Source organism: Phaseolus vulgaris, chromosome 4 (genome assembly GCF_051622355.1).
Source record: "Phaseolus vulgaris cultivar YP4 chromosome 4, ASM5162235v1, whole genome shotgun sequence".
NCBI lineage: Eukaryota > Viridiplantae > Streptophyta > Magnoliopsida > Fabales > Fabaceae > Phaseolus > Phaseolus vulgaris.
The window spans coordinates 1,911,288-1,935,102 of record NC_143501.1 but is presented as its reverse complement, the minus strand read 5'-3'; the positions used below and the strand labels follow the sequence as shown (position 1 = coordinate 1,935,102).

Here is a 23,815-nt window from a genome sequence, read left to right as displayed (position 1 = left end):
ACCATATTCAATTCAAAGATTTCTCATCATCTGCATTACTTGTTCTGCTTTTAGTCTGAATTAATTATTCAATGTCTTCTTCTTGTTTCTCTAGCAGATGGACAGCTGAGGAGAACAAAGCGTTTGAAAGAGCTCTAGCAGTTCATGACAAGGACACCCCCAACCGTTGGTGCAACATTGCAATGGCTGTTGGTGGCAAAACTCCAGAGGAAGTTAAGAGGCACTATGATCTCCTTGTGGAGGACATCAGGCGTATTGAGTCAGGCCAAGTGCCCTTTCCAACCTATAGGAATCTCAAAGACGGGGCATAACATAACATCACATGCACCATCACCATAATCAATCACTGCAACAATACTATATATATATATATATATATATATATATATATATATATATATACACCCTACCCTTGTGATATAATATAATCTATCTCCCACTGTTTTTTATGCAGCATTGGTTAATACTTCCAGTGTAGTTATCTAAGGCAAAAAAGAATGTATATTACAAAAGTATATGTCTATGCTTTTCATTACCTTAATGGGGTATTGTAATGTTTTATGAATATGGTTGTATCAATCAATATAACTGTTGTTGCTTAAAATTAATAGCCACGTACTGATATATAACATGGTGTTTTTTTTATATATATATATACATATATATATATATATATATATATATATATATATATATATGTGGGACTGTGCTTTTGTTTCACGTATATATCCTACTTCTGATATGCAATTCAGTAGACAAAACAGATATATGAACACACGGACACCAATAAAATTACAAGCATAATGTTTCTAATGGGCGTTTGCAGTGGATTGTGTCAGAAAATACTAGTTTTATTTTCACATGATCACTATTTTTCTTTTTCAAGATATACCCAGTTGAGAGTTATAGAAAGTTAAAACACAGATGTATTTGAAGAGGCTTACCATATAAATACTTGTCAGCATATATTCTTAATGGTCCATTCTATGGATACCCAATTGATAAACCTGACTTAGAATATTCAACTTATAGGTCAATATAAAACATTTAACTAAAGATGTTTGCATGACAACTATAGGAATATGTCCAAAAGGTGTGATGAAGTTTCTAACATTCATTTCGAGCGAAAAAATCAGTCAAACCAATTTTTGTACTCAAAATTTATTATTAAAGCCTTATATGTATGTCTGTGTAATTGTGTTCATCTTTGAGTTAAAAGATTAGAAGGTTAATATACTCATTGGATTTTACATTTTTCAAACCAAATTTGTTCTGAAATCTAACCATTCATTTGGTTCAGTGTTACATTAACTTGATAGAATTTACTTATCTAGTGATACTTTTTAGATAATATCCGATAGTAATTTACAGTATATCCAACTAAAAAAATAACAAAACTGTAAAAAGTAAAAGCAAAAACCCAGATTTTATTGACATTTCCAACTCTGATCATGAAAAATGTTCTGGCAACACAAAATTGGATGATGTAATTACAAGACAAAAATGCATTTTCTTATTGGTTGTGAGAATCCTCTTGAGGTTTTCCCTTGGTCCTAAGTATTTCACTGAAATGTCCGAGCATGATGCGCCTTAATCTGGTGTCCTCTACTTGTGGTTGTGATGTTGGGGCAGCAGCAGCAGCAGCCTTGGGGGACACAACTCTCTCTTCTGTGCTGATTCTCTTTCCAAGCAAGCCACTATCACCACCAAAGAAGTTGCTCACTGATGATGCAAGGCTAAGATGAGAACCCATCGACTTGCTTGCACCTCCAAAACTTGCTCCTCCAAAACTTGCCCCTCCTAAACTTGACCCTCCAAAACTTGCCCCTGATCTTTCCTTCATGATAATTTCAAGGGCTTCTTTATGAGCTGGATCCAGTGCATCCAAATCTTTTAAAAGGTTGTGTGTAGCAGGAAGGAGAAAGTCACGAACACTGCTTGCAGAAAGATCTGCAACATGAACACAGAATTAGTAATACTTTCTGAATAAGAACGAAATGTGATAGGATGGGATCCCAAGTATTATTATATCTGAGAAAAATGTTATGCTCATAATTTGCAGCATCAGCCTTTTAAAAGATTAGAAGTAAAGTTAATACTGTATTCTTCAGAACATGGAGGCTCTTCTATTGATCACAAACTCATTTTGCTAACCAGAAGATGTAGGAAAATAATTACAAGTCACAAAATTTTCAGAATCATAAAAAGTTAAAGAAAAGTTCAAAAATTTTCACATACATATGGCTGAAGTTTCTAAAATTAATCTTTTTCTGAACATACTCTAAGTTCCAACAGAAGTATCCAAGAGAATTAGTGAAATTTGATTGCCAAAGATTTCAAAGAAACCTTGTTGAGGCTACACCCAAGTGATAATAATAGAATTTTTACCCCTTGCATGGATTACCAGAAAAATATCTTGACAAGGGTGTGGAAAGACAAGAGTTCTTTAGTTGAGCAAACCTGTAGCATCCAGAGCACGAATTGCCTCACAAAATACATTGGCTCTTTCCCTGCGACGTGTCAAATCACTTGAAGCAGTAGGGGGAATGCCTGTAAGTTGAGAAATCTTGGATAAAAGATGTACATCAAGGTTAAGAAACAAACGACACAATTTAAGAACAGAAAATGCAAATGACTAAAATTGAGAGATTTTGTCAGCAAACTAGGCACATTTCTGAACATTTCCTTTCCACACAAAAAAAAAGTTAAGGATATAATCTCTAAGTGTTTCTGTAGTATTTGGTACTGCAACCACCAACGCACGAACGGCACAAACAGTAGCTTCGTGGGATCCATCTTCAAGAAAAGCACCCATTTGAACACGTATCTTGTCAACTATCTGCAAGATATCATCCCTGGTCAGGAATTTGAAATGTGTAGCAGCACCAACTTTTCAGCTAGCAACATATACCATGTCATTTTTAAAGCGTTGAGCCACACCACCAAATGCATCAATGCTGGCACACTTAACATCGAGGTTTTGGTCAGATCCAAGTGTAACAAGGGCAGGCAAAGCATGAGTTGAAGCAAGTTTTGCATCAATATATGGCACCTATCATTGAAGAACTCAGTGTCGTGTCAATTTTGGCGTTTATGAGATCTAACTACAAGAAACTAAAATAGAAGAACATTAAGCTTACCATAGCTTTTAGAAGCTTGGCAGCACTGATTTTCATGTTCACGCTAGAGCTAACAACCATTTCCCACAGTATATTAAATACCATACCCTGATTTTCTTCATATATGCTGCATTATAAGAAAGCTAATGACTCAAATACTACTATCAATTTTGAAATGATAAATACAGAAGAGGTGTGATATACAAACCAAATGAAGCGGACAGCATTAATGATCTCAGAAGTGTGCTTTGTTGGCTGATTCTCCTTCATATTGTCTTCTACAAGCAACTTTTTTAAGTAATCTTCTAATTGATTACGCTTTCCACTCAAAATACCAGCCAACAGAAGTGGTAGGACACAAAATGTTGAGAGCTTCTCCGCAACAGTAGACCTTGGTCTCAAACCTAGAAGTGAATGGTTAAAACTAACCAGTTACGCAAAATTTCAGGGAAAAATTGAAGAATCATTACCTTTAATTTTTGACTGAATGGGAGTAGGAAAAAATGTCAAATCAGCATCATCTCCCACTGCTGTCAAAAATACAGGTAGCATGATGCATGTCACATAGGAATCCCCAAACCTTTGAGAAACAGATAACAGAAACTGCAATCAAACAATTTGGATCAGAAATTACTCAGTTGCTTATGCTACAGAACATACAAAAAAAGTAAAAAAAAGACCAGAAATTATGAACAAGTCACCTTTGAAATTCGGCTCCTAAGATTATCCTCTTTGCATGGTAACAAGCACGCCAGCTGTATCAATTTGGGAAAGCACTCAAGATGCATCCATTCAAAGGCCTCCCATTCAACATGGCCCCTAGCAAAAGTGGAAACCACTCAAGGTTAAACACCGTTTTGTCAGTCTAGCTGAGATGTTAAGTTGCACAGTGATACCTAACATGAAAGTTTTTATAAAAAAAAACACCGTTTTGGTACTGCATTCAAGCATTTGTGTTTCTACATATGCATGGCTACAATGCTTATTCAATACAATGAGAGAAACATATAACTCTAGTGCTGATGTTATTATTTCAAAGTGAACGTTTCGTGCCAAGCTTACCTTGAATACAGCTCAAGCAGTGTGGTAGAAAATACAACTTGCGTAGATTCTACTGTGGACAAGAAAGGACACGTCTCAATTGCTTTCTGATGCACAAAAGGAAGCGATTCCTCTATCATTCTCAATAGAACATCTATATTCCAACGCTCTCTTTCACCCAACTCACGCAGATGAGACTCTATACTCCCTTTAATTACAGAAAGAGGTGGACAATGCTGTAATGTAGGGGAGGAAATTCAACTCAGAAATAATTGCCAACAAGGATTAAGTTCTCAGTCAGGAGGAACAACTGAAGGCAAATGGGAAAACAAAGACCTGAGCACAATTCAAAATATGTGAGAATGAAACTCTCAAAACATGGTCTAATTTGTTTCCCCACTTTATAACTGCAAGAACCAATTCCTTGAGAGTAGTTTCCACCACCACTCCTGATGGATCACAAATCAATTGGAACATCAACTCCTCCACCTAACAACAAATAAAACAAAGAATTAGACCAAATCTTTGTCTCTGTTGTTTTTATTTAAGTTGTCACATTTTGAATGGTAAGGGTAAAATGCTCCCTTTCCTATACGGTCCGTCAACCTGTTGCAGAGCTTACATTGCAGTCAATTCTTTATAAAGTCAGAAATCTTCTCCATGATTGCCTCGAAGCATATATAGTGAGGCTGACCTTGGAATATTTATCAATGTTTTGAAAAAGTGGAAGCAGCATAGCCAAATTATGAGCTGCAGCCTCTCGAACAATAATGGCAGCATCTTCTATGAGTTGCTGCACAATGGATAAAATAAGAGAATCCCGAATCTCAGGCCGCACAAATTCTGCAAGGTCGCCACATGATTGAGCAACAAGCAGTCTACGTTCCTCGTACATGTGATTGATCTAAAATCCATAACAGAAACAACCCTGAAAACCTGGTTTATAGCTCAAAATGACAAATAAAAGTGAAAACACATACTTGTTCCCAACATTGAGGAAGCAATTCTGTTTCTGTTCTCATCTCTCCAACATTCTTTGCAAGTCTGACACATGCCTGAAATTACGAAAAAGTTGCATTGAACCAAAAAATCTTTAAACTAACATAAGCAACCAAATATAACTTACATCCATTATTATTCGTCTTTGCAGTTCATCAGGGCGCTTGATCAAGTTGAATAATGTATGGGTGAGAGAATCCCGGGTCCTGCTATCTGGGTGGTGCTCAATTGCACACATCATTAAGGGAAGAAGTTCCTGCAACCAAACAACACTAATGCAACATATGTTGTAAATTGCATAAGTGTAAATAAAAGAAAGTGAGTAGCCACCTCACGATGATTGATCAATACATAAGGAACAATTTTAGGCAAAGCTTCTGCAAGTATCTGAATGGTTCCTAATCCCTGTCAAACCATAATAAACATATGTAAGAAACTAAACAAAGAAAAAACACTTTCTGATAATAGTTCAGCCAAAATAATCGTGATTAAGAAGAATAAATTGAAGCTAGAGAACTAGAACCGAAAAGGTAATGATTTTTAAACATTCTAAAGAAAAAAGGTGTAATGGACTTGCCATCTTCTCAGATATTGCTTCATCATTTGCACTATTTGTTTTTGCACTTAGCCCGCTATCCCCTTCTTGCTTGCTAACACTTTGTTCAGAGACATTTTCAATATTTTCAAAAACGTTATTTGCATTTGCAGGATTGAATAATGCATTCGGTTCATCTTCGTGTTTATCAGTATATTTGCTCACAGTTCGAGAAGTTGTTGATTGAGCATCTTCATTGCCTATGACATCCAAATCTCCATCAACAGGGTAATACATTGCACCTTGGTCCTCATGAAACTGTATCTCTTTGTCTTCTATCTGTAAAGTTTCATTTTCAGAGGCAGCAGATTTTCCAGGTTCAGGAACTCCTCTGTTCTTTTCCTTCAACCATTCAACTTCCATTCGCAATTTCTTATTTTCTTCGTTGTGATTATCTGAAGACTCAAGTTGAAATTTGTCAACATCACCAACAACCACATGATTTCCAGAACCAGATCGTTCAATATTCATTTTCAGCTTACTGATCTCAATTCTGCTAGCATGGAGATCTTTTCTTTGATTCTCCAAGGACTGCTTTAAAACTTGCACCTAAAAGTTAACATTAGTTTTCATGATATAAATAGGGAAATGTTACTTTAACAACTGCAAATTGAAATGCACTAGTTTACAACTGTGATTTAACCAATACAACTTCAAAATTGTTCTATTTCAGTATAAAATTGTTTCTCTTTTAAGTTGTAATCTAGTCCATGGTTGTTAATATATCATCACTTATATGTTGGACAGTATCTCATACAAGTAAGCAGAAACTACCATGTTCTCTTTGTCTTTCAGATCTTTCTGTAGTGCCTCCAAGGATTTTGTTAATGCTCCTATTTGACCATATGCCAAATTTTTGTCCTTCAACAAGCTCTCATTTTCTTGATTCAGCCTCTCATTTGCTTTCACCAGTGTGTCACTTTCTTGACCTTGGCCAACTTTTTCCTGGATATTTACACGTGAGATTTAACATAAACAATAATGATATACATTTTGTAATCAATGTCATAGGACTCATTCGATTTTCACATTTACCATCATTTTCTAAGGTCCATTAAAAATCAGCTGAAGTCATAAATTCTTGCAGAATACAAAGAAGTTTCATTTATTAAAAAGAAATGAAACTTCTAAACTGAAAGCAATGGTAAGATTAAGAAGCCAAGTGAATCTAAGACAACAAGTCAAATAATAAACAACCAACTGAGCCATTTATCAGCACTTCTTTAGACAGTATTTGATGAGCAACTTGCCTACAACACTGTATAGCACATACACTTGTTAAAAATTCAACAAGTTTTTTGAATTTAACACTTTACCAATTCATATCTTACGAGTATAATGCGAATGTAGTATTTATACGTGTATCCGTACAAATGTCCAATACAAATACACCATTTAATAAAAGTGTCTCAACTTTTCATAGTTAGCTCGTGAGTTAAATAATCACCTCGGCAACCTCTGAAGTTGATGAAAGATAGTGATAATAATAATGACGCAAGGCGTGCGGTACTATAGCACGTGTGTTGTTTCCATTGTCCAAGTTCTGGTCAGTAACCTGCAGGAACCGTCAGAGTTTAATTTAGTATTCATGCATTCTAAATTAAACATTTTTACACGCTAATTAAATAATATTGCAAACATTTGTTTCTTTCGTGCAAGAGTTTCTCCTACTAAAACAGACTTCAATATAAGAATTTCTCCATAACTTCTTCACGTGGGATAATTTGAGATACAGTACAGTGATGATGTAAGAGAATGTTTAGAGAAAGTTGAGAGGATAATTTGATTTTGTTTTGATGTGAATGCAATTGGTTGAAGTGATAAAATGAATAGAAAGTGAAGAATGAATAGAGTGAACCTCTTGATAGAATGTCATGGCAGTGAGACGGTAGCCAGCTAGAAGCAAATATTCCTTCACACCACAGTTAAGATCTCGACGCTCAGTGTCCGTCAGAGGTCCCAAAGCAGTCAACGAACTGTTGCTGTGATTGTTCTGCTTTCCCTTTGCTTCCTCAATCTCTCCCTCGTAAAAATCTCCGTTCGACTGCGGAGCTGCGGTGGGAAGAGACAAAGGGAAGAGAGACTCAGAGACAGTAGAAATAGGAAAAATGCATATACTATGGACACGTCTCTGAAATGGTGTATAGACACGCATTGGAACACTCGTAAACTATATAGGACAAACATTAACATGATACATACATATAATGTCAAAAATAAGATATAGAAAGACAAATTTAGAAAGACAAATTTATATATTATATAATTATAAATTATATACGATTTATGTGTATTAAGTATGTTTCAGGTTTTTTTAATAGAAAAATATTTTTTATGGCTGATTCAAAATGATTTTTTGTTTCTTATGTTTATAATCATGAAAAAAATTCATACAATAAATTTGAGTTTTTAGAAAATTAATGTATTTTTTTTTAAAGATTGTGTTAGACCCATGCTATCATTGTCAAAAATCCAACCAATATTTCTTGAATTGGACATTTCACCGTCCTACGAGCTATGAAGTTCGAACACTCCTCTTAAATGACGTGTTCATGAGCTATGAAACTCAAACACTCATCTTAAATTGTGTGTCCGTATCGGACACCGACACGTATGGGTGAATTGTTCAATTCAAAAAATATTTGTTGGATTTTTAACAATTCTAACACAGTTGAAATACATTAATTTTTTAAAACATCAAATTTATTATATAAATAAATTATTGCGATTATATGTATTCGTTGCGTCGGTGTTCCTGTAGTATGAATGTCCTTATCTACCGTATAGTTGATTGAGGCGTTGGGTGTGGGAGTGCAATTGAGATTGGAGTTTGACGATGTCTTCATTGGCCAAACGGAGTTCGTAATCGGTGATGGCAAGCTTGTGGTCGGATTGGTTTTTGAGGTGGAGGAGCGTCTGGGGATCGGCGGTGGGGAGGGAGTTGAGGCGGGAGATGTGGTTGGGAGGGAAGCGGGTGGGGTCGGAGAAGTACTGCTGGAGCCGAATGGCCTGGTCGTGGCGGCCATCGTCGAGGAGCTCGTGGAGGAGCTCGAAGGCGGTGAGGAGGTAGTTCTCTTCCAGAAGAAAGTTCACGACGCAGTTGCACAGCGACGAACGCTCCACCTCCATTCTCACACTCTCACGCCCTTCTCCTCCCTTCCCACACTTGTACTTCTTTTACCTTCATTCCCACCCTTTTCGCTTCTCCTCCCTCTCTCTCACCACCCATGCACATCTTTTTTCTATTTTCATCTCATGCAACTCCTCACCGTCCAATCATCTCTTTCAAATTCCTCTTTTTATCATCAAAAAAAAAAAGAAAAAAGAACGTGGCTCACATCGTTTCCATCAAAAGATGCAGACAAAGAATGAAAATGATATTTTGAGTGATTGGTCCAATGGAATAAAATAAACTTGAGAACAACTTAACACTATATTTTCATGAAGGTGTGGGAAAAATCTCAAAGGAATAACAGTGGTTCTGTCCAATAGCAGCCACATGTGGACCAACCCTTTCACCTTATTTACAATTCTCAGCCACAAACCTTCTTTCTCTCGTGACATGTTTCATTTCTCAGCTAAAACAATTCTCAAACAACACACTCTTTCTTTCTGGTAAGGCATTTCAATTTCAACCCTTTTCTGCTGTTTTCTTGTAAGCTCTACGTCTACTTTGTTCTACCCTTTTGCTAGTTCTAATTCAAAGCCACGCTATTTTTATGGAACAAACCAGAAGTGAATTAAAAGGGTACAGTACACCATAGCAGAAGCTAATGAATTTTTTGTTGTGGTTCCAGACAGGAATAGCATATATATATGTGAATATGCATGGCTCAGTCAAAGCCTGGTTTGGTTAAAGCTGCTGTTAACATGTATGGTAATGGGATTGCAGACGTTAATGGTCCTTTGCTGAGAGAAGAATTCTCAACGGTTTGTCCTCATTAATTTTCATCTGCCTGCAGTTTTTATGGCATTCATTCTACTAAATTTTTTTATCTCAACAAGTGAGAAGCTTTTTTGTGGAAAAACCTTACCAAACGAACACACATCATTAGCAACTATAACCTTATCATACATATATACTCTGCGTATCCTTTTAGAGCATTTGATAACAGCATTGTTTTTATCAGAAGAGCTCTTCAAAAGCAAAAGAACTGCACAGAGCAAGAAGGGATATTGCCATGTACAAAGAGAGCAAACAGGCTGCGGAATCTGCGAAAGACAAAGCAGAAACCGAGCTTTCTAATGCTAAAAGAACGGTGAAAGATCTTTTCTCTATGATCGGGGAATCTAGCTACAGGGCAAAAGCCCAGATGAGAGAAATGGCATCACTGAAAAAGTATAGAAAGCCAAGCAAGAATAACAGTGATAACGAGCATTCACGAGTGATGAGAGAATTGGAACATGCTAAACGGGAACTGTTTCAGCTCAAGCTCGAGGTGGCCTCGGTTTGGGAAGAGAAACTGCGAGCGGAGAAGGAAATTGAAGCATCGAGATCCAACGTGGTGGCATGCTCAAGAGTTGCAGAAAAACTGATGATGGAGATTGAAGCAGCCAATGAAGAACAGGTGGTGGTGGAATTGGCCCGGATGGACGCTCTGAAAGAATTGAGAGACATCGAAGCTCTTGAAAATGCAAGGAACAAGCTGAAAGAGGGTATCAAGGAAATAGAGGAGTCGAAAGAACTTGAGAAGAAATTGGCCACGACAATGTCTGAAATTGATATCTTGCAGAATGAATTGAAGTTGGTGAATAAAAGGGTTGAAAGAGGTGAAAGCATGGAGCATACGAAAGGAGATATTGGCGTGTTGGAGACTATAAAAAAAGAAATAGAGGCTGCAAAGAAAGAGTTGGCTTTGATTAGAGACCAAGGTTTTAGTTTCATGGCATCCATGGATGTTACAAGAAACGAGTTGAAGCAAGTGAATGCAGAAGCTTTTCATTCGAAGAACAGGGAATCAAAAATGGGTACAAAAGTTAGAAACTTAAGTTACAAGGTGTTGAGAGCGAAATCCAAGCTAGAAGCCGTGACAGCAGCTGAGGAAAAGGCCAAATCAGTAGTCAATAACTTGTCACAGACTCTTGATGAACTGAGGTCGGAAACAGAAGCAGCAAAGAAGGAAAAAGAGCTTATAAAAGAAGAGGTTACAGGCACAGAAGAAGAGATCAAAAGGGCCTTGTGGGAGATAAAGGAGAGTGAGGAAAAGTTGGAAGGTGCAATGCAGGAGCTGGGAAGAGTGAAGTCATCAGAAGTTTTAGCCTTGGAGAAGCTGAAGATTATGAGCGAGAATGCGATGAGGGAGAGAAGTTTAACAAAGGGTAGGTCCTTGATTGTGATATCGAAGTTTGAATACGAGTATTTGTGCAAGCATGCAGCGGAGGCAAAAGAAGTTGCAGACAAGAAAGTTGAAGCTGCGAAGGCGTGGGTTGAAGCTGCGAAGGCGAATGAGAAGGAGATGGTGATGAAAAGAAGGATTGCTGAGAGAAAACTTGAAGTGTATGGGAAAGAAAAGATGGTTCCAAAGAGAGTTAACAGTGAAGAAATTGAGAATTGGTCAAAGAAGAGAGAAAAGTATCCATCAAGAAAGAGCAACAACAAGTTTGAAGGTAGCACCACACCTTCGAGGGTATATAGGTTTCAGAAGGGAGGAGCTTCACCAGGGCCTCGTCCTCTCAGTCCTTTCATTGTTAAGAAGAAAAAGAAAGTCATACAAAATTGGACCAAGATTTTTAGAGGGAAGAAAGAAAAGGAGTAGAACACTTAATGATGCGTTCACCTTCGCCACATTACATTTTAGTGTTCATAATCTTGTAGCACTTGATCTAATGTATTTCATAACTGTTAATATGTTCACAATCTCCACATACTATAATTTAGTGTTAATATATTTACAATCCTCTTATAATTTAGTATTCTAATCTATTGTATAGTAGTAAATCGAGATATGATGTTACTTTTTTCTAGTATAAGTTAAGGAACCTCGATCAATTAGTTATAGATGTCAAATAGATGTCAAAGAATCTCGATTATTAGTCATAAAAGTTACAAAATCTTGATTAATTAGTCATAAAGATACATATTAGTCGTTGAGGAATGTTCTCTCAAACAATATACTTGGATCATGTTGATAATCTTTCACCAAGTTATCTCATATATTTCATAAATGTTATTATATATTGACAACCCTTTGGTTATAATTTAGTGTTGATGTATGTTCACAAAGTGATGTAACAGTATATTCCACAAACTGCTGTAACTGTAAATAAACGACCCTGTGTATCAATGAATCTAATTAAAATCATAAATAATATATTAATTAATATTTAAATAACCATGTGAAATCCCAAATATTTTGGATGAAAGGAGAAGGAAGAGACAGAAAAAAAAAAAAACATTGCCAGGTGTCAAGTGATGATTGGAGGAGAGCGTCGGGTCGGGTGGCCCGAAATGGAAACTGAAAAGGTGGAGAAAGAAAGCGATAAGATAAGGCAAAGAGAGTGAGAAACATTTCGCTGTGTTTCTCGAATTGCCACCATGGAATCCGCGCCCACTGCTGCAATGACCTTCGCCATTCCCTCCACCAAGGCCCAAGCCCGCTACCGACTCCTGACACGGCCCACCAACCCATTCAGCGTCCCCGCCCGCGGCCTGGCCCAGCGCCCGCCGTCGCGCCACCCCTGCATTCGGGCGGCAATTCCCCGCACGAAGAAAGAGGCAACTGTGGAGACGGTGCGGGAACAGCTGGAAAACTGCTACCTTCTGGCGGGCATAAACTACAAGGGTTTCACCGTGAAGCAGTTCCAGGAGCTTCGGAAGACGTTCCCCGAGAGCACGAAGCTGATTGTGGCGAAGAACACGCTGGTGTACAAGGCCCTGGAGGGAACCCCCTGGGAGACGCTCAAACCCTGCATGAAGGGCATGAATGTCTGGCTCTTCGTCCACACCGAGGAGATCCCTTCCGCCATCAAACCCTACCGGGACTTCCAGAGGGAGAAGAAGCTCGAGGACAACGACTTCACCGGCGCCGTTTTCGAAGGCAAGTTTTACGGCCCCGACGAATTCAAGAAGCTCGAGACTTTGCCCACGCGCGCCGAGATTTATGCCACTCTCTTGGGCGCTCTCAAGAGCCCTTCTTCCGCCCTCGTCGCCACCCTTCAGGCTCCTGCCAGAGATCTTCTACTGCTTCTCAAGGCTCATATTAAGAACCTTGAAGAGCAACAAGCTCTTCCGCAGTAGATATTCGCCATGTGTATGCCTTTTGTTCATCTCCTTTACTTCTTTTCCTCTGTTGTTTTCAATTGTTTATGCCTCTGTAGATTATGTGTTTGCTGAAGGAAAAAGGAAATTCAGAATGCTGCTTAGGGAATTGAAGCTTTTTCTTCTCTTCCAATCGTGCAATTTCACTGTTTTCTGTTTTTTTTTTTCTTACCCCTGTTCATTGGAGTGCTGGGATTTTTTTGTTAGATTCATTCCATCAAATTAGTTTGTACCAATTGTAGCTTATTTCTGCTTCATACCTGCTTGGAAAACCAGTTCAAATGCAGAAACTCGCTTCTTACCTTCAAATGTTGGGTAAGATTCCACATCAGTGTGTGGATTAGTAAGCATCGATTCCACATCATAGTGTGTGGATTAGTAAGCATCAATTCCACATCATCGCTTGGGCAACAGATTTCGCAAGGGTTTCTGCACCTGCTTTCAATAGATGTTTACCTCTCCAGTTGTTTATTTTCTACCACACTCTTGCTACCTTTTTCCGCCCAACCATGGATGACAATTCAAAGCACTTTCTTGTACCTAAACTTTCGGAGACTCCCAAAGATAGCATTGATTAGCATTGTAAAAATCTGAGATTTTGTCATGTTGATGGACTGTCTTTTCATACAAAGCTAGGATATCCTTTTCAATGTCATTTGCTCTGAAAAACATGAATCTATGATCTGCAAACAATAAGTGGGTTATACTGGGTGCCCCGTTACAAACTTGAATACCGTATAGATCCCCACAAGCTTCAACTTTCTTAATAAGCGCAGAAAACCAGTCGCAACCTAGGACAAAAAGGTAAGGGGAGAGGATCCTCTTGTCCAAGGCATTTCTCAGGAATCATTGGACCGACCCCTTCTGCATTAATCTGTGTCGAAAACCTTACAGATTGCATGCACATGCCCATCCAATGTATCCTCTTTTCACAAAACCCCAACTTCTGCATAGTAGTTTTAATATATCCCCATTCCATACGGTCATAGGTTTTATGCATGTTAAGCTTTAGAGCTACTTCTCCAACCTTTCCTTTTCTCTTGTACTTCATATGTCTGTGATGAATCTAAATTCCACAAAAGCAGCTTGCTCCGGAGCTATGCACTTTTAAGGTTTAATCCTATTAGCCAGAATTTTGGAGACAATCTTGAATAACGTTGCAAAGAGAGATAGTTAGCAAGTCTTTCGTAGAGGAGGGGTTCTGTTTCTTGGGTATGAATACAATGTTAGTTCATTCAACCAACTAGGCAGGGCACCTCCTTCGAACTAGTTCCGACCTGCCTGAAAAATAATCCTGCCCACAAATACGACAGAAAATTTTGTAGAAAGTTAGCTTTAGCCCATCTGAGCCAGGGGCCTTCTCCTCCACCTGAAAAGGCCTGGTTAAACTAACATGATCTGCTGTATTGATTCTATTACTAACATTTTGCAGCACCTCCTCACAATCACCCCTACTAGAACTATACAAGTTACCAAAATAATTCTTGCAATTTGGCACGTACCTATTTTTGGGTATAAGAGATGACTCCACTTAGTCTTCCAGCTTGTGCAGTTTGTTGTACTTCTTGGCTGCAATAGCATAGACAATTTTTTTACTGTCCATCCCTCAGCCAATGGAATTTTGCTCTGTCTCGGGAATTAATAGTTGTTGTTTAACAATCAAATTAAAATGATTTTGTTTAACAACGCAGGGCTAGACTGTACTAATATAGATTAAGTGAGATGATCTAAACCGTTCCAACGAATCCGATAGCAAATTTAGTTAAGATAGTATTCAAAATTTATTTGCAATCAAAAGAGTTACAAATAACAATGAAAATAAAAGGGAGTTGAAATTGTTGTGGAAAATAATAAAGTAGATAATTGAAAAACAATAAAAGATGTAGGTTGCCTCTCAAGTTTATTCTAACAATGAGATTTTTTAAGATTTTTTAAGATTTTTATTAGTGTCAAACTTAATCAAATAAACATCAATCAAATTTAGCAAGTTTTATCAACAAAGCAAGTGTTCACATCGATGTATTAAATATCTCACTAATTCCAACTTTACTCTTGATATGTTTATGTTCTATATCTTGAATTAAGCAAAGAGTTAAGCAAAGAAGAGATTATTAAGAACTCCAATTATAGAAAATAAATATTCTCAACAAGTATTGAAAACATTTTTTTTTTGCAAAAATCAGATTTCAAAAAACTAACAATTTTTATTTGATAATTGTATCACAATTTTATTTATTTTATCTTTTCATTTGTTCACAATTTTGTTTCTCCTTCTATTTTGCGTTCTATTTTGATTTAAAGAAATAACTTAGTAGTAAAAACTTTCTTCAAACAAAGCTTCTAATATGAGAATAGAAATAATATTCTAATATGAGAATAGAAATAACAGTTAAGATCTAAATAATCTCAATTAGATTAATCTTAATGGTTACGATCAAAGAATTTATGTTAATTTTCTTGTTCAACAATAATATTCAAATATTTTGAGTAGTTATTTATGTTGTTTATGAAATCATCATTCCCTCTTGAGTTTCATACTTTATTAACTATGGTTTGATTTGCAATCAACTACTTTATTCATCGGAAATATTCAATTACTTTTGTTCATGATAATTAATCTTTTCCCCTTTTCAAAAGTATAAATTTTCTTTTCGTAAAACATATAATAAATAGATTTTTTTTTTAAAAATAAGAACAAACATTTTAAAACATGCTATTTTTTTATTTATCCAAACACTTCTATTGGTATTTTCGTGAAGCCCTATAAGTACCGGTTAACTTCTTTGCGTTTCAAAGAGAAAATTAAAACAAAAAGTTAATAAAATTCACAGTAAAATAACATTTTTAAATTCATACTAATAAATAATTTATTTCTCCTTGTTGGAGTCAGCTGGTGTGAATCAAATCTATTCTAAAGTGAAATTTCAATTGTGGAAACCATAACAACTTTAGAAATTATATATAAACATTGTTTTCTAAATAATACACGAGTTATTCTTTAATAATTAGGTATCAATCATGCCGAATGAGTATATAAATAAAGAACAAATTATATCTTTAAATAAATCCTTTAATACATAAATGAATAAAATCTAAATAATTTGAAGTTTATAAAATATATTTTTTTTTTATAAAAACTTTCATATGTTAAGTATTAATTTATTAGGTATTATTATGCATCAGACATTTCAAACTATCTTCTTTTCTATAAGAACCTAGTTTCTTTCCAGGAACCAGTGTTATGGGACAGGTGAGTTATTAAAGTTTATAAAATATTATATATATTTATTTTTCTATTTATTCCTTAATAACTTGCAAAGTTTAAGATATTATAATTAAGTTTAAGATATTATAATTAGTGTAATTATATTCAATGTACAACTATATTAAAAGTGACATGCTAAAAGAAAAGTCATATACAACTAAAATTGAAAAAGTGATGATGGAACTTGTACCAAAATCACTGTGGCTGTGATGTTTCTGTCTGCTGCAGCTTCAGACAACAACTTTGCGGTGGCTTTTGTCATGGTTTGGTGTTAAGAAGGCAATGCCGGAGGTGGGGGCTGAGATTTGTATATCTGATCACGTGTAAGGTTGTTGTCAAGTCCATTTCCACTCTCGGGAGATTCCATAGATATATTCTGAGATTGAGATTGATGGGTTTGTGGTTCCTGGTTTTGGTTGCAAGGGACGTGAACAAATGCTGCAGTTTCGGGGTGTGAATTTGCAGATGAAACATCTAGATTCATGGATGCTTGGGTAGAGGCGGTGACAGGCAAAGTAACAGGCACAAGGTATAGATTGGTTTGATAAAGCAGATGGTTTGAAGGAGGAGGTGGGTGGTAAACATGGTGGGAAGACGGTGATGAGTTCAGGGGAGCAGGAAGAGGTGAAAAGTGCGTAGCAGATTGCACAAACTGAAAATTTGGCCTCTCGAGTTTTGCCTCCGAAGCAGAAAGCACAGGGTCCTGGTAACATATATTCTGCCGGTGCAACATGGTGCTGGAAACACTGGTATCACTGAAACAAAACACAACAGTATCCATGAGAAAGAAACCAAAAAAAAAAACGGAACTTGGTGAAGATGCTAAGGGATAATTGATTGGTTGCAGAAGATGTGGAGATTTTGTATAGGAAGGAATGAATACCTTGGAAGAGAATGGGAGGAGGAGGGGGGTGTGGGAAGAAGAGGGGTGAAAGTGGGGAAGACGAAGAGTCTGATGCGGGAAGAGGAGCGGCGGTGGTGGTCGACGAGGGTGTGGAGGTCTTGGTCGGAGGAGAGGGAGATGAGGGAGTGGAGGGGGAGGTGGGGGAGGTGGTACTTGAGAGTGAAGGGGTATTTGAGAGAGAGGAGTGTGGAGAGGTGGGAGCGGAAGGAGGAGAGGGTGGCGAGGGTGTGGCGGTGGATGGAGAGGATGCGGGTGTCGCCGCCGGCGTAGAAGAGGGAGTGGGTGCCGGGACGGGGGAGTATGTGGCCGCCGTGGCTGCACATGAGGCGGAGCTTGGCGGTGGTTTGTGGTGAGTCCATTGGGTTGGGTCGGTTCCTTAACAGAGAAGAATAGATAAATAATTAAGAATTAAAGCAGAAAGTTTGAATAGTAATGAGAAAATGAAGGTTACGTGGTGAATTTGGATAGCGTCAAAGTTTCTAGATGCTACGCTATTTTTCCTATTTATTTCTTACTCAAAACTTTTCTCTCACATTCTTCACAACCTCACCAAATCACTCTCCTTTTTCCATCGGAAACCATGACTCACCACCACCACCACCACGCCCATCCTCATCCTGGACCCCCGGGGCCACCAGGTCCGCTGCGAGGACCGCCAGGGCCACCGCCACCTCCGATCCACCGCCCACCGCCGCCACCCGGTCCTTTTGCTCCTCCACCACCACCGCATCATCATGCTCCACCGGATCCATTTCATCCTCCACCACCACCCGTGCATCACCATCCTCCCGGGCCTCACGCACCTCCTGGCGGGCCCTATGGGCCTCCTGGCCTACATGGACCTCCCGGGCCTCATGGACCTCCTGGTCCTCCCCATGGGCATCCCGGGCCTCATGGGCCTCCACCTCCACGCGGGCCTTACTTTTGACGAGGATTATGTATTAAGGTCCACGTGGCTGTATCTGCGTTTGACTTATATTCTGATGGGTTTCTCTGTTCTGATTGAAAGATCAGTGTTTGTATTATTAGAATTATTGTACGAAAATAAAATGAATTTGGGTGCAATTTCATTGCACTTTATATTCTGTTTTTATTTGGTGGTTATGCTTATTTTCTGTCTTTTACTGTTTAATAAAATATCTATCATTTACGTTGATAAGCTAAAATAATATTCTCAAAACATTGGAACCCACGAGCTCCACGACTTATGTCTGTCGGAGGACACTTATTATATTAAAAAACTCATTCATACCACACTCCCAAGATAAATTATTAATTAAACTCTTTATATATTATTTCACATAAATTTAAAATCAATTATTGTTTATTTTAACTTATTAAACTATGCATATACATGGCAAGTGAAGCTTTACAAAGATTATATGATTTTAATGTTAAATAAAAATAATTCAAGTATTCAGCCGTTTTAATCTATATACAACTTTAATTTTAATTTATATTTTAAGTATAATTATGTGTGTATATATGACTTTAATTCGTAATATTTTATAGTGTGAGACCATTTTGCTCTGTCACCTATAGTGGTGTTGTAAGAACATGAAATTATTGTACTATGAAAAAACACCAGCTAGCATAAAAACTTGCATGAGTGGGAAAATGACGTGTTATGAACTTGCTTCGTTGTGATATCTTTGTCCACACAGACACTCCTTGTCTTCAAAGTTTCTCATTCAACAAAGTCATGAAGATTTTAGTTCTGCCATGTTCTGATTGTACAACTCGTATATAATTTGAGTTTATAAATAAATATATATAATAAAACATAAATTTGTAATTAAATAATATAATAGTATTAGAATTTATAAAAAAAATTGAAATTATCAATATTTCATTTCCTTTTAAAAATAATATTTTGAGAAAATGGTACAAAAGTAATGACTTTATGTGGGGAATGTTTTCAGCTTTTTATCATAAGGCAACAAAGGAACAAAAATTACCACACGTTCATCTCATGCATTATACAAAATTCTCATCACATATTCACACAACCTCCCTAAACATATGTTAACATGATTAAATCATCTGAACAGACACAAAACAGCAACAAAATAGTAAAAGCAAAACAAAGCTGACACAGTTGGCTCTCTCTATTTTCCTATCTCCTTTTCACAAAAGAACAAGTGCAGTGTCATGTCACCTCTTCCACTCTTTTATTCATCATTTGCCTTGAATATCTCAAACAAATGCACTGTGATTTTTCATTGAGTTCTCCACTACCCTCTCCCTCGCTTTACTTGCCTGCATTAACACCAACAACATAGTACAATTAATCATGCAAAGAGAATGGAAAAAAGTATAGATTTCTGCATCTGAGAAAACTGCTATCTACTAACCTCTTTCTTCCAATCTGTTAGTGCTGTTACCAAAGCAAGAATAATTACTTGTAGAACAGACCCTGATAGAGTTCCCATCCAAAGTCCCTTGGCTTTTAGTTGTAGATAAAAACCAAAACACAAACCCATAGGAATTCCCACTAGATAGTAGGCTCCCAGATTCACATAAGCTCCTATTTGCTGAAATCCTCCACCCCTTGCTATCCCTACACACTTTCACACATCATTAATGATACTTTGAAAACCTGCTAAATTAGTATTTTCATCATTTCATGCAAAAACTGAAATTTTATAAAGAAAAATGTGATTTATAAACTAGTGCAAGTTGTGAACATATCACTTCTTGCAAGTCACAGAAGAAGGAGATTTTGAACTCACCAGAAAGTGCTCCAATTAGACTGTCGACACTCACAGACACACAAAGGAGGGGAGCCATGCTTGCAACATAATCCACAACTTCCATATCATTGCTATAGGCGTATCCTAATATATGTCTGCAACTCATGAAGACGGTGCTCACAATAACAGCCTCTGCAACCCCAAGAATCAGAACCACACGAACAACCCCTTTAGCTGTCTTTGGATTCCCTGCCCCCAGTTCATTTGAAACCCGAGTGCTGCAAAACAAACACCATGTGGGGTGATTCTGCATTACCACAACAATACTACACTTACTAACGTAATATTCCTTTAACACACTCTTTTTAGTTTGTCAAAATTTACTAGTTTTTAGTACTAAAATGTAAACGGTAGTAGAGAGTGAGGCAACACCAGGAAAGGAACAAACCTTGCTGAAGCTCCAACAGCATAAGGAACGAAGTAGTGCAAGGAAGTAGTGTTAAGGCTGCAAGGGTGTGATGAAAGTTAGAAGATGATGACATCAAGTTATTTAAGTAATGGAAGAGAAATGATTGCACCCACCAGACTGAGAGCACTGCGGTTTCAAGCTGGGGATTTGGTAAAAGCCCAGCAAGCAAAGTTAGCACCTCAAAGGACCACCATTCAAAACTGCATAGAAATGTGAAAAATGTAATTAGCAGAAGAAAGTTAGAGCAAGAAAGAGCACTGTGCAAAGTTATGTAATGCCATATTTACCAAAACATGAGTCCTGAAGGGATAGCTAATTTCAAGAACTCTGGAATGCTAATTAAAGCAGAACTAGAAAACACAATCCTGGTTTTTTGACAAGCTGGGGAGTAGAGCATGTAAATTGCAAGCCAAACAGCGTTCAACCAATAAGAAACTCCAATGGCTAATGCAGCTCCAACGTGTCCAAGGCCCAATGTAAAAACCAGACCCCAACAAATAGGAATATGCAAACACAGTGAGGTAATTGAGCTGAAAACCATGGGAAAGATCATACTCTGAGTCTGGAAGTAGCGAGTGAGAGCCTGAAGAACAGCGTGGCCAAATAGTGCTGGTATGAGGTATATGCAGTACTCACAAGCTGCACGAGAAATTTGAGGGTCTTGACTAAACAGCAAGAGTATTTTATCAGTGAATATCCACACCAGAGATATGGGGAGACAAACCAATATCAGAGTCACCGTGGCACACCAAGTGTAGTTTCCAAACTTTCTATACTCCTCCGCGCCATACATTTGCCCACACAAAGTTTCCAATGCACCAGACATTCCCAACTGCAATGCAACACAACACACTCACTCAGATTCACTTAGTAAAGGACTTTGTTTTGTAGCGTCCATAACAATACCCTCTCTCTCTCTCTCACACACACACACACAAACACAAATATAATGATGTTAAGGATTCAATCTCTCAACTTTCAACCCTTTGCACAGATCCAGTTTCAAAAGCAAGGTTATTATCAACCCAACCGAATGAACACAACACATAAGCACTAGTAAAACAAAGAGCCTAACTCATCTAACTCATATTTATGAATGGTTTACACCCACATATAAAGAATAAAGAATGAATTTTTTCAATCTATAGGATCTCCAACAAACACCTAAGCACTAGTAAAACACAAAGAACCAATAGGATATATGCCACCCCAAAATCTAGTTAGATGAATTAATTAGTCACTAAGACCAAGTAAATCAATTAAGAAGAACTAATCAACCAAAATGGCATTCCATTTGTACTTTTTACATGTGATCCGGTTGATATGCTAATACTAGGTACTGATAAACTGGATCGAGGGCCCTCTTCCAAGAACCAGAAAACAGCTTTCCAGTGAGAAAAAAAAACAACAAGTAGATTATGTATAGAAGATGCCATACTTGAAACCACACAAAGCTAAAGATGCCAAGTTAAGAAAATGAGAGAAATAGGAAGAAGAAAGGTGCACTGAAGCAGAAAGAGAGAATAGAAGGGAGAGTTGTATTTACAAGGACACTGAATCCGGTAACTTCAGCAAAAGAGATGGCAATAGCAACCCCAGAGAAGGAGACTAGTACCCCGAGATGTCCCACCATCATGAGTGACACAACCTGCAGAAGGTACTGCGAAACAGTGACAGCCACCATTGGAGCCGCCATGGAGCTTATCGTCTTTAGCTCTTGGCAGAATGTAGTCTCGTCGGGTGATGCCACTTCCTCTTCACCACTCTTTGTTAGCAGTGGTGCTGCCACCTCCTTGCTCATCTCTCTAGAGTTTGCCATATTTGGAAGAATGTAGAATGTTCATGCGAAAGATGTGTTGCAAAGATATATGTATATGTATATATATATGTATATATATATATAGGAGCAAAAGTGCTGCTTCTTTCTTCCTCCTCTTTTACCAAACTACGAGTGGTTCTTTTATTTGTGGTCAAAACATGCTTCGGCACTGCCAACTGCAAATAAAGAATTCATGCTACACACATGAACCAAAATAATAATAAAACAAAAACAACCCTTTACGTAACTAAACAGTGGAGCAAGAGTTGAGATCCCTCGAGGAACTTTCCATAATATTGTGTATGAGGAATTAATTATGCACAGAAAAGATGAAGATAAAAGGAGTATAACCTATGTGAGATAATCTTATATACTAAAAGTTTTGGAATTTGATTAATATTATTGTTGGGTGTTCAAGATTTAATTGATAGATATTGGAATTTAATTAGTTAGATTTAATTAATTGGGATTTAATTAATAGTTTCTATAATATATCTTTTAGTTGGGTTTTAGTTAGTCATTTCTATCATATATCTCTTTAGTTGAGATTTAGTTACTAATTTCTATCATATATTTCTATATTTATAATATTTAGTATTCTATTAAACTATTATCTAGGATATGAATAAGATATGCACCTTGTTTCTTTTTTTCAATTCTTCATCATATTCTTTATCATTGTTGTTGTTCTTGTTCTAATCGGAAATCACCTAAAAGTTCCCTTTATCCAAAACCTAATCGTTCTTTGAAATCTCTTACGAGAGGACCTAGATGCTTGTACACACGATCATTCATATCACATAAACTCTAAAAATAGACACGGAGACTAATAAGATACCAACACGAAAATATACAGATACACAAATCTATATATTATATATTTATGAATTATATAAATTGACAATAAAGATTTATGAGTGTTGTATAAGTGTCACACAGCTGCACCAATTAACACTAATGAAAGAGCTCATTGAGTATAACTAGATTCTTAAGATTGATTTGGATTCTTGATGAAGAATAAATATGGACTAAAGCAAAAAACTTTTGATATAAAATTGATGATTAAATCAGAATAACAAGAAGGGTATTTTTTTTATGTGAATTATTTTTGTGGTAGAGGTGTGTTTGGAGTTTTTAGGTTAGATGGGACATGGAAGTGGCGACAAAGTAATACCCTAATCGTTCCACCGCGTGCATTTCTACTTTCTAATGGTCACTTCAATGATACACTACTTTATTGTTACTTTGTTACTTTAAAACTTTTGTTCTTGTTCTCTAAGTTGACATGTTCAACTTTCTATACACACCTAAATCTTCCATGTGAATGTTAACACCATCACACCATATTTCTCATATTAATATCCATTTGTTGGGTCTCGAATAACATTTTACATCATTTTGCCACCATTTCTAACTAAATTATTTTAAATCAGAATCTAAACTTGTCTCTTGTTGTTTTCTAATTCAGAAAAGAGAAATCATATTTTGTGAATGATGAAAGTTTGATATATATATATATATAAATATATATAATAAGAAGTAAATTTATAATTAAATTATATATAAAAAATATTAAAATAATAGTATTGAGGGTTGTAATATAATTATATAAAAAAATAAAATTGTCAATATATCATTATTTTTCAAAAAAAT

The 23,815-nt window shown here is 36.9% G+C and overlaps 6 protein-coding genes across 11 annotated transcripts; 3 read left to right on the top strand and 3 right to left on the bottom strand.

Annotated features, from left to right (window-relative positions):
* Positions 1-435, top strand: LOC137836640 (transcription factor RADIALIS). The gene has a single exon (XM_068645310.2). It carries the CDS (start codon positions 72-74, stop codon positions 309-311), a length of 240 nt encoding a protein of 79 aa, XP_068501411.1. The 5' UTR covers positions 1-71; the 3' UTR covers positions 312-435.
* Positions 436-1,407: 972 nt separating this feature from the next.
* Positions 1,408-8,896, bottom strand: LOC137836641 (uncharacterized). Of its 3 annotated transcripts, XM_068645312.1 has the most exons (20): positions 8,535-8,883; positions 7,613-7,806; positions 7,202-7,309; positions 6,529-6,699; positions 6,237-6,303; positions 5,737-6,149; positions 5,490-5,564; positions 5,287-5,415; positions 5,141-5,215; positions 4,855-5,064; positions 4,497-4,649; positions 4,182-4,396; positions 3,821-3,938; positions 3,590-3,722; positions 3,328-3,523; positions 3,141-3,246; positions 2,912-3,052; positions 2,716-2,839; positions 2,461-2,580; positions 1,408-1,950 (listed from the first exon to the last, which is right to left on the bottom strand). In XM_068645312.1, the coding sequence occupies exons 1-20, from the start codon at positions 8,881-8,883 to the stop codon at positions 1,514-1,516; spliced, it is 3,534 nt and encodes a 1,177-aa protein (XP_068501413.1). In that variant the 3' UTR covers positions 1,408-1,513. The 3 variants fall into 3 exon arrangements, 2 of the variants coding, with proteins under 2 accessions (XP_068501413.1, XP_068501412.1); XR_016520301.1 differs by having other exon boundaries at positions 4,783-5,064; positions 5,737-6,303; XM_068645311.1 differs by having other exon boundaries at positions 5,737-6,303; positions 8,535-8,896.
* A 71-nt stretch (positions 8,897-8,967) lies between these two features.
* LOC137836643 (protein PLASTID MOVEMENT IMPAIRED 2) lies at positions 8,968-11,667 on the top strand. 2 transcript variants are annotated; one of them, XM_068645314.2, is made up of 3 exons: positions 8,968-9,409; positions 9,552-9,684; positions 9,885-11,667. In XM_068645314.2, exons 2-3 carry the CDS (start codon positions 9,583-9,585, stop codon positions 11,508-11,510), a joined length of 1,728 nt encoding a protein of 575 aa, XP_068501415.1. In that variant the 5' UTR covers positions 8,968-9,409; positions 9,552-9,582; the 3' UTR covers positions 11,511-11,667. The 2 variants fall into 2 exon arrangements, with proteins under 2 accessions (XP_068501415.1, XP_068501414.1); XM_068645313.2 differs by having other exon boundaries at positions 9,076-9,369.
* A 574-nt stretch (positions 11,668-12,241) lies between these two features.
* On the top strand, positions 12,242-13,153 carry LOC137836647 (large ribosomal subunit protein uL10c). The gene has a single exon (XM_068645320.2). It carries the CDS (start codon positions 12,290-12,292, stop codon positions 12,989-12,991), a length of 702 nt encoding a protein of 233 aa, XP_068501421.1. The 5' UTR covers positions 12,242-12,289; the 3' UTR covers positions 12,992-13,153.
* Positions 13,154-16,341: 3,188 nt separating this feature from the next.
* LOC137836646 (uncharacterized) lies at positions 16,342-18,145 on the bottom strand. The gene is made up of 2 exons (XM_068645319.2): positions 17,161-18,145; positions 16,342-17,032 (listed from the first exon to the last, which is right to left on the bottom strand). The coding sequence occupies exons 1-2, from the start codon at positions 17,538-17,540 to the stop codon at positions 16,549-16,551; spliced, it is 864 nt and encodes a 287-aa protein (XP_068501420.1). The 5' UTR covers positions 17,541-18,145; the 3' UTR covers positions 16,342-16,548.
* A 981-nt stretch (positions 18,146-19,126) lies between these two features.
* LOC137836644 (protein DETOXIFICATION 14) lies at positions 19,127-22,315 on the bottom strand. Of its 3 annotated transcripts, XM_090300918.1 has the most exons (8): positions 21,890-22,215; positions 21,068-21,175; positions 20,631-20,982; positions 20,457-20,543; positions 20,323-20,379; positions 19,914-20,152; positions 19,536-19,741; positions 19,127-19,440 (listed from the first exon to the last, which is right to left on the bottom strand). In XM_090300918.1, the coding sequence occupies exons 3-8, from the start codon at positions 20,894-20,896 to the stop codon at positions 19,378-19,380; spliced, it is 918 nt and encodes a 305-aa protein (XP_090157044.1). In that variant the 5' UTR covers positions 20,897-20,982; positions 21,068-21,175; positions 21,890-22,215; the 3' UTR covers positions 19,127-19,377. The 3 variants fall into 3 exon arrangements, with proteins under 3 accessions (XP_090157044.1, XP_068501417.1, XP_090157043.1); XM_068645316.1 differs by having other exon boundaries at positions 20,631-21,175; positions 21,890-22,315; XM_090300917.1 differs by having other exon boundaries at positions 19,303-19,440; positions 19,536-19,748; positions 20,631-21,175; positions 21,890-22,283.
* Between the last annotated feature and the right edge of the window lie 1,500 nt (positions 22,316-23,815).

Coding starts and splice junctions, on each gene's coding strand:
- LOC137836643 (XM_068645314.2), top strand. CDS start 9,583: ATGGCTCAGTCAAAGCCTGGTTTGGTTAAAGCTGCTGTTAACATGTAT. Junction 9,685..9,884: donor TGAGAGAAGAATTCTCAACG/GTTTGTCCTCAT, acceptor TGTTTTTATCAG/AAGAGCTCTTCAAAAGCAAA.
- LOC137836640 (XM_068645310.2), top strand. CDS start 72: ATGTCTTCTTCTTGTTTCTCTAGCAGATGGACAGCTGAGGAGAACAAA.
- LOC137836646 (XM_068645319.2), bottom strand. CDS start 17,540: ATGGACTCACCACAAACCACCGCCAAGCTCCGCCTCATGTGCAGCCAC. Junction 17,033..17,160: donor TCCTCCCATTCTCTTCCAAG/GTATTCATTCCT, acceptor GTTTTGTTTCAG/TGATACCAGTGTTTCCAGCA.
- LOC137836644 (XM_068645316.1), bottom strand. CDS start 22,162: ATGGCAAACTCTAGAGAGATGAGCAAGGAGGTGGCAGCACCACTGCTA. Junction 21,176..21,889: donor TTACCGGATTCAGTGTCCTT/GTAAATACAACT, acceptor GTTGCATTGCAG/TTGGGAATGTCTGGTGCATT. Junction 19,441..19,535: donor TAACAGATTGGAAGAAAGAG/GTTAGTAGATAG, acceptor GTGTTAATGCAG/GCAAGTAAAGCGAGGGAGAG.
- LOC137836647 (XM_068645320.2), top strand. CDS start 12,290: ATGGAATCCGCGCCCACTGCTGCAATGACCTTCGCCATTCCCTCCACC.
- LOC137836641 (XM_068645311.1), bottom strand. CDS start 8,883: ATGGAGGTGGAGCGTTCGTCGCTGTGCAACTGCGTCGTGAACTTTCTT. Junction 4,650..4,854: donor ACATTGATAAATATTCCAAG/GTCAGCCTCACT, acceptor ATTTGTTGTTAG/GTGGAGGAGTTGATGTTCCA. Junction 4,397..4,496: donor ATATTTTGAATTGTGCTCAG/GTCTTTGTTTTC, acceptor CCTACATTACAG/CATTGTCCACCTCTTTCTGT.